Raw genomic sequence first — 12,735 nt, forward strand, 5'->3', positions numbered from 1 at the left:
TGGAAGCTGGGCGACGGTACGGACCCCGAGCGGGGGGTCCCCGGCCCAAGGTTTTCGGTGAGGAGAGGAGACGGAGACAGAGGAGTGTGGAGCGACTGGTCGATCACTGTGGGGGTCCCAGGAGACGGGTCGAGAAATTCGGAGGGGATCGAATACCAGAAGACTTCAGTAATTGAGCTCCAACGGTTGTGCACGAAGTGGTTTGGACTTTGATTTTGGCGCCTTTTCTTTTTTTCTCTCTTATTCATATATACTGTATCGTTAGTAATCGCTTAGTTATAGTAATCTTTATAAATTGTACTCATTTAATCGCATAAGGTGTACTGTCTGTTTTTGAGCGAGGCGGGGACATCACACAGCATCCACACCAGCTGATTACCCAGTTTGGCGGGGCCGAAGGCAACTCCCCCTAGACGAGAACGAGCTGAGCGAGCCTGAGGCGACCCAGGGGTTACATTAGTTTATAGCAATACCAGACTCCACGGTGTTTTCTATTTCTGCTGGTTCTTTGACCCGTCACAGGGTACGTAACAGTATCTACTGCAAATATAAAAGATTAAATGAAATAAACAGAAGTTAACAGTGTTATGCGTATATATAGCTCCCAAACTATCAAGCTTGGGAAACAATGCTTAAAGTCTTCAGATGGTAAAGTAGAAAAGTTCAGTAATCCAACGGAATAAGTGAGTGAGAGGAGGGATTTGTAAATCCACACGAAAATGTAGAGAGAAGGCAATTACGAAGAATTCCACATACATTCCACGCTGGGTAAACGAAATAACAGTCGCCGAAGATCTTATCCGTCGATTACTTCCGAAATCCACTTAGAAATATCACCAGGTGACAGTCACAGGAATATCGTCTTCAAGTGGTTACCACAGAACACCCCGATTCCACGTAAGGGCCAACAAAAGTGATACCACAGGATACTCCAGCAAATCCACACATATGGATGATACGAAGTGACAGTCACACATCCGTTGTGCACTGCGTGCCGATGATCAGATCAACCCAACCTTTTGGGCATGGAAGAGTTGCAGCCTATAGCAGTCACACGCTGAAGTTCCAACAGCTTGTCTCCCTCTCCCGCTCCCGCTCCCGCTCCCTCAGGCTGCGGTAGCTTGTGTCTGACGTCACAGCCCCGCCTCACTCGGGCACTTAAAGCGACACTCACAGTAAACGAACCTGCGGTCTCGTAACACAATGCACCTCTAAAGTCTGACAGCAGACTAGCGAGTGAATCTTCGATGGTGCAGAATCAGAAACCAAAGAGTTGCCAGACTGAGTCAGGCTTTGGGGCTCCAGAGAGAGATGGGGTCTAGAGTTTACACGGAGGAGGAATCAGACCAGCAGGATATGGCTACAAAAGAAAGATCAGAAACATTTGGAAACTAGTAGACCGAGAAAAAAGTGGTTAATTTCTGCAAAATACTGCTGGAAATCAACCGATCCGGCAGTAGATGTGGAGAGGAATAGACAAAGTTTAGACCGAGCCCGCTCCGCATGCTTAGTTGCTGCCTGAACTGCAGAGTTCCTACAGCATGTTGTATGTGTGCGTCCCTGTATTTCCAGCAACTACAGAATCTCCTGTGTTTTACACCTGCATTTTACTTTGGAATTAGATACACTTTGATATTGAGTATATTGTTTATGGGAGCCGCTTTCTGCGTTAAAACAGCTGTTGATTTTTCTATAGGTCAGTTGTGGAGAGCGCCCTCTTCTTTGTGGTGGCGTGTTGGGGAGGCAGCATTAAGAAGAGGGACGCCTCACGTCTTAATAAGCTGGTAAGGAAGGCGGGCTCTGTCGTGGGCACAGAACTGGAGAGTATAACATCGGTAGCAGAGCGAAGGGCGCTGAGTAGGCTACAGTCAATCATGGAAAACCCTGAACATCCTCTGCATAGCACCATCCAGAGACAGAGAAGCAGTTTCAGCGACAGGTTGCTATCGATGCAATGCTCCTCAGACAGGATGAAGAGATCACTACTCCCCAATGCCATTCGGCTTTACAATTCAACCGCCAGGAGTAAGATATGTTAAAGTGCCGGGGTTAGGACTGAGCTTAAGTTACCATTCAATGTATTTAAATAGTTAAGTATTGTATGTAATTAGCTTTGCAACAATAAGTGTATGGGACATTGGAAAAAATGTTTAATTTCCCCATGGGGATGAATAAAGTATCTATCTATCTATCTATCTATCTATATACACGAAAAAAAAGGGGATAGACATTGAACCGGTGCTTGCAGAAATGTTCAATGGCACCGTGATTACCCATAAGGCGCTGCGTTAAAAAATTCTCCAGCGCTGAAGCACCAATAAAATGCGCAGGCGTCAGCGCTGATGACGTCTCCGAGTATCACGCATGCGCGCAGTACACTGAAGGCCTTGGAAATATCGGGAGCAGGTAAGAACGTTTCTCTGTATTTTTATCTTAAACACCGACTTCAGGACAATTCCTGTGAAATCCGGACACCGTAGTCCGCAATCCCGGGATAGTCCTGCTCTCGTCCCTCACTCTCAGCCCCACGATCCATACACGGGCCCCGGGGAGCTTCCGGCTGATGAGGGAATGGGAACGGACGGATCTCTCAGACATAGCTGAGCTCCAGCTATCTAAATGCAAGGATTAGGAACTCGGAGAAAGGGAACAAAATCTTTTACATCACCATTTGAGAAAATCGCCTTTGTTCTACCTCCAATCACTACCGAGAGAAAATCTGCAGATGCTGGAAATCCAAGCAACACACACAAAATGCCGAAGGAACTCAGAATTAGTACTCTTTTCCACAGATACTGCCTGGCCTGCTGAGTTCCTCCAGCATTTTGTGTGTGTTGCTTGTTCTACCTCCTCTTGCTCTGGACTTTCCTACCGGTGAGAACATGTTTTGACCCATTCTCTCTGGGCATATAATGATATCAAACACCTTTGCCCTGGGCAACAAGTGGCTTTCACATCACAAATGTGCCAGACTCCAGTGAGACAGACTACTGCCCTTCCCTTCATATTCATTGCCATTGCCATCACTGAGTTCAACACTGTCAGTCGTTGGGGGAGGGTTCAGGGGGAATATTTATGTAGAATACAGAAACTAGTGATGCCTGTTTGCATTTTGGTAATGCAAGAGTTGCTGGAAAATTTGCAAGTGGGAAGAAGTGGAGTGATATTTGGAAATCTGACTTTTTAAAGTGTAATTTAGCAAGCAAATCACATATGGACAATATGCAAAAACTTTGGTGAGAAAATCCTTCATTACCTGTTACAGGCCTGCTACATAGGTTGTGTGAGAGTGCAGATGAACTGGATCGAACCCAGAGGAGATCAAAGTTCCTATTGACAGTGATTTGCTCGCTGTGAAAATGAATACCTCTCTATATAAAATTCACTGTGCACATCTTGTCACTGGGTAAAAAATGCACAGTATATGCAGACTGATTATTACAAATTAGAGGAAATATTGGAGGGAAGGAGGGGTGACCTCCAGTGGCCCTGATGCCCTCACCTACAAGATGTGCATCCAGCTGCAGCTTGTAACCCTGCACTTCAATGAGCTGCAACTTGAAATGGGTGAATTCCAGATCATCCAGCAGTTGGAGGTGTTGATAGATATGACATGCAGGGAGGTGAATTACACCCGAGGTGCAGGGCACAGGAAACTGGGTGAGAGTCAGGAAGGGGAATGAGGTTAAATAGGCATCACAGAGAACTCTAGTGGCCATCCCCCACAGGAACAGGAAGACCACTTTAGAAGCTGTTGTGGAAATTCCCTGGCAGAGTGCTAATAGGGGATTTGTTAGTTAGGGGAACAGATCAAGAGGCGACTAATATCCTAGTGGTAAGGCTTGCCAGAGGTAGTGGGGGGGGTGGGGGTGGGGGGTGGTTATGTGGTTAAAGTAAGTTGTAATGGGAATAGGAGCCAGAATGACAGAACAGATAGTGGAGAGGGTGAATTGAATTGAATTGACTTTATTATATACATCCTTCATATAGATGAGGAGTAGAAATATTTACATTACGTTACCATCTAAATGTGCAATGTGTAATTTAAATTGTTTTATAATAATTAGTTTGTATATAGGACAGTCAAGAAAGCAAAGAAATCAATTAATCAGTCTGATGGCCTGCTGTAAGATGATGTACCGCAGCCTGTTGGTCCATTTGCTGTGGTACTGTGTCCTGGATGGTAGCAGCAGGAACAGTTTGTGGTTGTGTTGAATTTGGTTCCCGATAACCTTTGTTCCCTTTTTATACAAATCCATACGCCTACCATCCAGGCTCCCATCCAAACTTCTTTTAAATGGTGAAACCGAGCTCATATTCACCACTTGTGTTGGCATCTGATTCCACACTCTCACGGTCATTTCAGTAAAGACCTTTTCCAAATGTTTCCGTTTAATTTTCACATTCCCCACTTACCCATGACCTCTGGTTATTATCCCACCCAACCTCAGTGGAAAAAAGCAGCTTGCATTTACCCTATCTATGCCCTCATAATCTTGTATACATATAACAATTTCCCAAAGCAATGTATAATTTCCTTGTTTATGTTTAGAGCCTTTTTTAGGTGTATAAGATGATGAGGGACATTGACCGTGTTCATAGCCAGAGGTTTGTTTTCCCAGGGCTGAAATGTCTAACACGAGGGAGCAGAGTTTTAAGGTGCAAGGAAATAGATACCGAGGGGATATCAGGGGTAAGTCTTTTACACAAAGAGTGGTGGGTGTGTGGAATGCACTGCTGGCTATTTGACTGAGAGTGTTTCAGTTACTGTGGGGCCAGGAACCCATGCAGCTCAGTGGGAACAGAGAATAATATCAATGTCTCTCCAAACTGAGCCAGGTCACAGATTGGAGATGGCAGAAATGCTCCTCTCTTATAGAGATAGGAAGAACATCAGAGAGTTTGATGGTCATTCCAGATAACAGCAGTGTGCCCAGTTAGATGATGATTTCACTCTCCAACTTGTGTTGAACCTCACTGTAACAGTTCAGTTCCCAGCTTGACAACTCAAGTGATCTCATCTGAAATGTTGTCCTGCAGCCACTGATGCATTTTGTTAATCTTTTTACAGGTTACAAATGACAGGGAATTTGTGTACGGGAATCTAAAACTCAACACGCCAGTTTTGCTGTCTCTGTCCAGATATTTAAGAAGTGGAGCAAGGGATTCACTCGATCATCCTTCCTGCTCAGACTGTGGGGAGGTTTTCACTCTATCATCTGACCAACTGGCACGCCTGTCATTTTAAACAGGCAATTCCCATTCATCTGCTCAGATGGTGTGAATTAATTCAGACGGATATTTGAACTAAAGGGACATAAGCAATTTCACACTGGGAGAAGGGATTCAGTCGGTCTTTCCTCCTGTGGACAAACCAGTCAGTTCACACTGGGCAGAGGCCATTCACCTGCTCAGACTGTGGGAAGGGATTCACTAAGTCATCCACCCTAATGGCTCATCAACGAGTTCACACTGGGGAGCGGCCGTTCACCTGCTCAGACTGTGGGAGGGGATTCACATGCTCATCCCAACTGAAGATACATCAGCGAGTTCACACTGGGGAGAGGCCATTCACCTGCTCAGACTGTGGGAGGGGATTCACATGCTCATCCCAACTGAAGATACATCAGCGAGTTCACACTGGGGAGAGGCCATTCACCTGCTCAGTCTGTGGGAAGGGATTCACTACGTCATCCAACCTAATAGCTCACCAGCGAGTTCACACTGGGCAGAGGCCGTTCACCTGCTCAGACTGTGGGAAGGGATTCACTACGTCATCCACCCTAATGGCTCATCAACGAGTTCACACTGGGGGGCGGCCGTTCACCTGCTCAGACTGTGGGAAGGGATTCACATGCTCATCCCAACTGAAGATACATCAGCGAGTTCACACTGGGGAGAGGCCATTCACCTGCTCAGACTGTGGGAGGGGATTCACATACTCATCCCAACTGAAGATACATCAGCGAGTTCACACTGGGGAGAGGCCATTCACCTGCTCAGTCTGTGGGAAGGGATTTACTCAGTCATCCAACCTAATAGCTCACCAGCGAGTTCACACTGGGGGGCGGCCGTTCACCTGCTCAGACTGTGGGAAGGGATTCACATGCTCATTCCAACTGAAGATACATCAACGAGTTCACACTGGGGAGCGGCCGTTCACCTGCTCAGACTGTGGGAAGGGATTCACATGCTCATCCCAACTGAAGATACATCAGCGAGTTCACACTGGGGAGAGGCCATTCACCTGCTCAGACTGTGGGAAGGGATTCACTCGGTCATCCCACCTACAGAGTCATCAGCGAGTTCACACTGGGGAGAGGCCGTTCACCTGCTCAGTCTGTGGGAAGGGATTCACTCGGTCATCCATCCTAATAGTTCACCAGCGAGTTCACACTGGGGAGAGGCCGTTCACCTGCTCAGACTGTGGGAAGGGATTCACTCGGTCATCTGACCTAATGGCTCATCAACGAGTTCACACTGGGGAGCGGCCGTTCACCTGCTCAGACTGTGGGAAGGGATTCACATGCTCATCCCAACTGAAGATACATCAGCGAGTTCACACTGGGGAGAGGCCATTCACCTGCTCAGACTGTGGGAAGGGATTCACATGCTCATTCCAATTGAAGATACATCAGCGAGTTCACACTGGGGCGAGGCCATTCACCTGCTCAGACTGTGGGAAGGGATTCACATGCTCATCCCAACTGAAGATACATCAGCGAGTTCACACTGGGGAGAGGCCATTCACCTGCTCAGACTGTGGGAAGGGATTCACTCGGTCATCCCACCTACAGAGTCATCAGCGAGTTCACACTGGGGAGAGGCCGTTCACCTGCTCAGTCTGTGGGAAGGGATTCACTCGGTCATCCACCCTAATAGCTCACCAGCGAGTTCACACTGGGTAGAGGCCGTTCACCTGCTCGGACTGTGGGAAGGGATTCAGCTGCTCATCCCAACTGAAGGTACATCAGCGAATTCACACTGGGGAGCGGCCTTTCACCTGCTCGGAATGTGGGAAGGGATTCACTCGGTCATCCCAACTGAAGGTACATCAGCGAGTTCACTCTGGGGAGAAGCCATTCACCTGCTCAAGCCTGAATTATACCTCTGAGTAGGCACTATGGCATAGCAGACTCAGTAGCCCATGCATGTTGACTACACGGTTGTGAGCATTTCTACTTGTGCGTTTGTGTGTCTGCGTCGCTCTGCCAAAATGCTAGTTGGCGTTGGGGTTCTATGCTACTGTGTTGAATTGACCCGTGTGGAGTTGGGAACGATGGCGACTGCTGAGTTCATCTTGTTGGAGTTGGAGCTAATAGATGTTGAACAAGAGTTACTTTTATTGAAATTACTGCAGCACAGAAAAGAGAGAAGTTTTTCCATTTCTTTGCGCATTCCACAACGACCAAACCGATGTTTATGGAAATTTCTTTCCACAAATTTGATGCCATTTTCAATTCTTTATGGTGTGCTGACGAAGGGTCATGCAAATGGACATATTTTCTGACTTCTTCACTTACCCTCTCCTCAATTTGGTCCACTTCCCAACTTCGAAGCAACAGGAAATGCACAGGAGGAAACTGGCTGCTGCCAAGTAGACCAATCACAGTTCTTGCGGTCTGTGTCGCCACGACACATAGGTACATTTTTGGGAATGTGCGCGTTAGACTACATTGGGCAAAAGACTCTCTTGGAGGCGCTAAATGGAATTGCTTTCCGGCTTTGCTCCGTTCATTTTAAATTTACTTACCACCCCTTTAATATCTTTATCAAAGTGTTTATAACACTTTTATATGTTTGAATTTGAATTTTAATCGACTAAAATGGCTTACAGAGGAAGAAAGGCATTAGCCGAAGGCAAGGAAACTGGTGATGGAAATGGAAATAAAGAAGATGTCTTTGAACAGCCTAAAAAATTTCCACTTACTTTACCGGCTATCTAGAATCTTTTGGATGAAAAACTTGATGAAAGATTTACTACCTTGGAAGTATGGTTAAAGGAGAGCGAAGGTGGATTGGCAACACTTGAAAAGAAGAACGAAAAACAGCAGTGGCAAATTTCAGCGATTATCAAAGCTGGCAAACTTGTATCACAAATGGAATTCTTTGGAAATGAAATGAACTTCGACACTCATACATTGGAGCAGAATAAAGTCAAGATTATTGATTTGGAGAGTCAAAGCCAGACTGCATTTGCGAATAATAGACTCAGTGCGGACGTTGAGAGCCGGGATCTTACTCAGTTTTTTCTCAATTCTCAATGGAGGTCTTTGGCTCGGAGGTTTCTTCTTCTCTTCCTGCGCTCAACTGCGCACATCGGGCGCTGAAACCAAAACGATCAAAAGGGTTAAAACCGCGTCATGTAATTCTTCGATGTCACAATCTGAATACCAAGGAGCACTTCATTCAGATTGCTTGTCAGAATGAAGTTACTGAGCATGAGAATCTTAAGTTTCATTATGTTGAAGAATGTTGTCCTGAGGTGATGCAAGAAAGATTGCATTTTAAAATGGTGATGTCAGAATTGTATCAGAGGAATCTTCATCCGGCTTTGTTATATCCCTTTCACCTAAGGGTTGCTCTGCCTCATAAATCATTTAAATGGTTTAAATGTGTGGATGAATCAAAACAATTTCTCGAAGATCTAAGCTTGAACGCAGATGTCTAATGTTTTGAAGATCAATATTTGAGTTTGGATGTCTATGAAATTTACCATTCCTTTATGTCTGTGTATATCTGGTTTATTAGTTAACAACCAGCTTATAGATTTGGACAGTTTAGAACTTTGCCCTTGAGTTGATTACAGTCATACTGTATTTTGACGTTCAGAAGTTTATTATGTTTCCATGTTAAAGTTCCTTTCTTTTACCTTCATTGTTTTACTTTTTTTATTTTTAATTGTTTGCTTTTGAAAATTATTAAGACTCTGATTTGCTGATTATTTCTTTTTTCTTGAAATATTATTAAGATTGTATTTTGTGTCATTTTTAAAGGCCTTGTCTTTTAAAACGGTCTGCAATAGGCTGTTTTCTCTGAAATGTGTTTGACATTCCTTGTAATTTTTTGACTATGGGTGCTTTGTTTATTTTTTTTTGTAATTTGGAGATTTTCCCTCAGGGGAGATGGGGGTAGAGAGGTTCTTAGATAGTTCTCTGGCTGTCTATTGGCCAGGTTTTTGGACTTTGTGGGTGGGGGATAGGGCTATTTTTAGTCTAGTATTTTTCTTTTGGGCTGAATTGAAGCTACAAAAATGTCTGTATTGTCATAACTTCCGGTTCCTCTTTAAACTTTCCCTCTTCCTGATTCGTGAGTTTCCTATGCGATATGGTTAACCCTTTACATACTACATTGTTTATTTAAGGAAAATTGATATCATTAATTATTTTGGCATTATTAATTTTGTTTCATGGAATACGAATGATTTGAATCATCCAATTAAATGGAAGAAGATTTTTAGAGTTTTTCATAGACTGAATGCTCAGATTATCTTTGCACAGGAGGCTCATGTGAGGAAGGAGGATAATCAGCACGTCTTTAGGTATTGGAAAGGCCAACAGTTTCACTCATTGACTAAGGAGAAAGGTGTTTCTTTTTTCTAGACTCCTGGAACTCATTTGTTCACTACAATACAATTTCAGACCCATATGGTAGATCTCTATTAGTCACTGGTTAACTTTATAACGATAAATTAGTTTTGGTTAATATTTATGCACTAAATACTGACTATCCTGAATTCTTTAAGCACTTTTTTGTATTTTTTCTCAATTTAAATGAATATATGGTAATAATGGGTGGAGATTTTAATTGTTGTCTGAATCCTATGATGAGTGGTGGTTCAACTCTATTTTACTTCAGGGCATAAGTTTTGTTAATTTCATTAAAGAACAGATTGCCTTTTTCTTTTCAACTAACTCAATGGAAGAAATTTTCAGTGGGATATTATACGATACCTTTAAAACATATATCCAAGGGCAAATTATCTCATACTCTGCTGAATTGAAAAAACAAATTCTTAATGAAATATGTACATTGGTTAATAATATTACAGAAATTGATAGAAAATATTCTTTTGCTCCCATTTTAAGTCTTTATAAAGAGAGAATTGAACTTCAGATGCAACATCATTTGTTATTAACATCCCCGATTGAAAATCAGTTACTTAAAACTAAGAGTCAATTTTATAAATATGGTAATAAATCAGGAAAATTATTAGGTAACCAATTAAAAGTGATTTGGCGAAACTTCAGATTAATGGGGTTTGCAAACGGGAAGGTATTTTGACGGTTGACCATGGTGAATTTAACAAATCTTTTCAAGAATTTTATACCAATTTATACAAATCAGAATTTCCTGATGATTCTACCATAATGTATGAATTTTAAAAGAAATTCAATATTCTGAAATTATCAGTTAATGAACGTTTAGTATTAGTCAGACACATTACTGAAGAGGAATTAAGCAATTTATTCAATGAATTCTGGTGAAGCACCTGGTTTGGATGGTATACTGCTGAATTTTTCAAATCTTTTTCTGATTTACTTTCTCCTGGTGAGGTAAAAATGTTAAAGATTATTTATAGGTAAATTACCACAATCCTTTTATGAAGCATCTATTTCTTTAATTCCTAAAAATGATAAAGATCTCACTGAATGTGCATCATACAGACCTCTATCTTTGTTGAATGCGGAATCTAAAATCCTTTCTAAAATATTAGCAATTAGATTGAAGAAGATATTGTCACAAATTGTCTCTGAGGATCAGACAGGATTTATTAAAAATCATTATTCACATTTTAATGTTTGGAGGTTAATGAACATTGTATACACAACTTTATCTAAGACTCCAAAATGTGTTATCTTGCTCGACACCGAGAAGGCATTTGATACACTTGAATGGGAATTTTTTTTTTTACTATACTTGATAAATCTAATTTTAGCCCAAAATTTATATTTTGGATCCAATTGATATATCATATACCTTTGGCGTCTGTTTCACTAATAATCAGAGATCCCCTTTCTTTAGGCTTTTCCAAGGTACTAGACAAGGCTGTCCTTTGAGCCCCTTACATCAGATATTGGCCTGGAGCCCTTGGCATCGCTATTCGTGATTCACCCAACATATTTGGTGTTACTCATGGGAATGGGACACATGAAGTATCGCTATATGCAGATGACCTGTCACTATATATTTCTAATTCAGAGGAATCCATTCCTGCAGTAATAACACGACTTGCTCAGTTTAGTAGTTTTTCTACCTATAAACTGAATCTTAATAAAAGTGTGCTTTATCATTAAATATGCAAGTCTCAATGTATAGACAGTCATCATTTCGATTGGTTGCTGATTATTTTATTTATTTGGGTGTTAAAATTACTAAGAAGCTCAACGATTTATTTAAAGTTAATGTTGACCCTTAATTGATCATGTTAAACAATTGTTTACTAAATAGTCCCCATTGTCCTTACCCTTGATTGGTTACATTAATGCTATTAAGATGATTATTTTACCTAAATTTCTGTATCTATTTTATGCAATATCAATTTTTATCCCTAAATCTTTCTTTTTGATATTATTGATACTAAAATTTCTTCATATATAAGGCAGAATAGAAATTCCTGCCTAAGGAAGAAATATTTACAGAAGTCAAAAAAGGAAGGCGGATCCTAGATTTTATTATTGGGCAATTAATATTCGATATTTAACGTTTTGGACACAAGAGTTGGATGAAACTCCGTGTCCAGGATGGATGAACCTCGAGCGTGAGACTGTACAGGTGTTTTCATTGCCTTTTATTTTAGGGGCTTTTCTCCCCTTTGCACTTACTAAATTGAATAAACAAATGGTAAATCCAATAATTAAACGTACAATAGGAATATGGTTTCAATTTTGTAAATTTTTGGACTGAATAAATATATACTGTCAAGTTCTATTATATCTATTTTTTTTCTTTCAACCATTTAAATTGATCAAGCTTTTCTTTTATGGAAAACGGAAAATTATGCTTTCGTGACTTATTTATGGATGATTGTTTTATGTCTTTTGAACAGTTTTCTAATAAATATAATTTGCCTAGATCACACTTTTTCAGATATTTACAGATTAGAAACTTTTTGAATGTTATTTTACATTCTGTTCCGATATCACATCAAATTGATGTTACGGAAAAAAAAAGTTCAAATCCGTATTGGAAGAGTTTATTATCATTTAGTTATGATTTAATTATGAAAATATGCTTAGATACTTCTGATAAAATTAAGAATGGGTGGGAAAGAGAACTTCAGATACCTTTACCTATACAGAAATGCGAGAAAATTCTTCAACTAGAAAATTCCTTCCTCAGTTTGTGTCAGACATGCATTCATACAATTTAAGGTGGTTCATAGGGCTCCTATGACCACTGGTAAGTTAGCTCATTTTTACTGCCATATAAATCCTGTCTGTGATAGAGGTAATTCTGAGGTAGCTTCATTGAAACGTATGTTCTGGTCTTGTCCTCTTCTAAAAATAATATTGGAAATATATATTTGATATTATCTCAGTAGTTCTGCGTATTGATTTACAACCACATCCTATTATTGCAATATTTGGACTACCAGTGATAGACTGTAGTCAACTATCCTCATCAGCTTGTCGTCTAATTGCATTTGTTACATTAATAGCCAGAAGACCCATTTTACTTGAAAGATTCCAATCCCCCTGCTACATTGTAAAGGTTTTCCGAAGCCTTAGCATG

General features: G+C 41.4%; 1 protein-coding gene across 1 annotated transcript; it reads left to right on the forward strand.

Annotated features, from left to right (window-relative positions):
• The first annotated feature begins 2,352 nt into the window (after positions 1-2,352).
• Positions 2,353-10,434, forward strand: LOC140720616 (uncharacterized). Its single transcript, XM_073035448.1, has 2 exons — positions 2,353-2,406; positions 5,072-10,434. The coding sequence occupies exon 2, from the start codon at positions 5,451-5,453 to the stop codon at positions 6,906-6,908; it is 1,458 nt and encodes a 485-aa protein (XP_072891549.1). The 5' UTR covers positions 2,353-2,406; positions 5,072-5,450; the 3' UTR covers positions 6,909-10,434.
• Positions 10,435-12,735: the final 2,301 nt, after the last annotated feature.

This window comes from Hemitrygon akajei, unplaced genomic scaffold (genome assembly GCF_048418815.1).
Source record: "Hemitrygon akajei unplaced genomic scaffold, sHemAka1.3 Scf000045, whole genome shotgun sequence".
Taxonomy (NCBI): domain Eukaryota; kingdom Metazoa; phylum Chordata; class Chondrichthyes; order Myliobatiformes; family Dasyatidae; genus Hemitrygon; species Hemitrygon akajei.

Coding starts and splice junctions, on each gene's coding strand:
- LOC140720616 (XM_073035448.1), top strand. CDS start 5,451: ATGGCTCATCAACGAGTTCACACTGGGGAGCGGCCGTTCACCTGCTCA.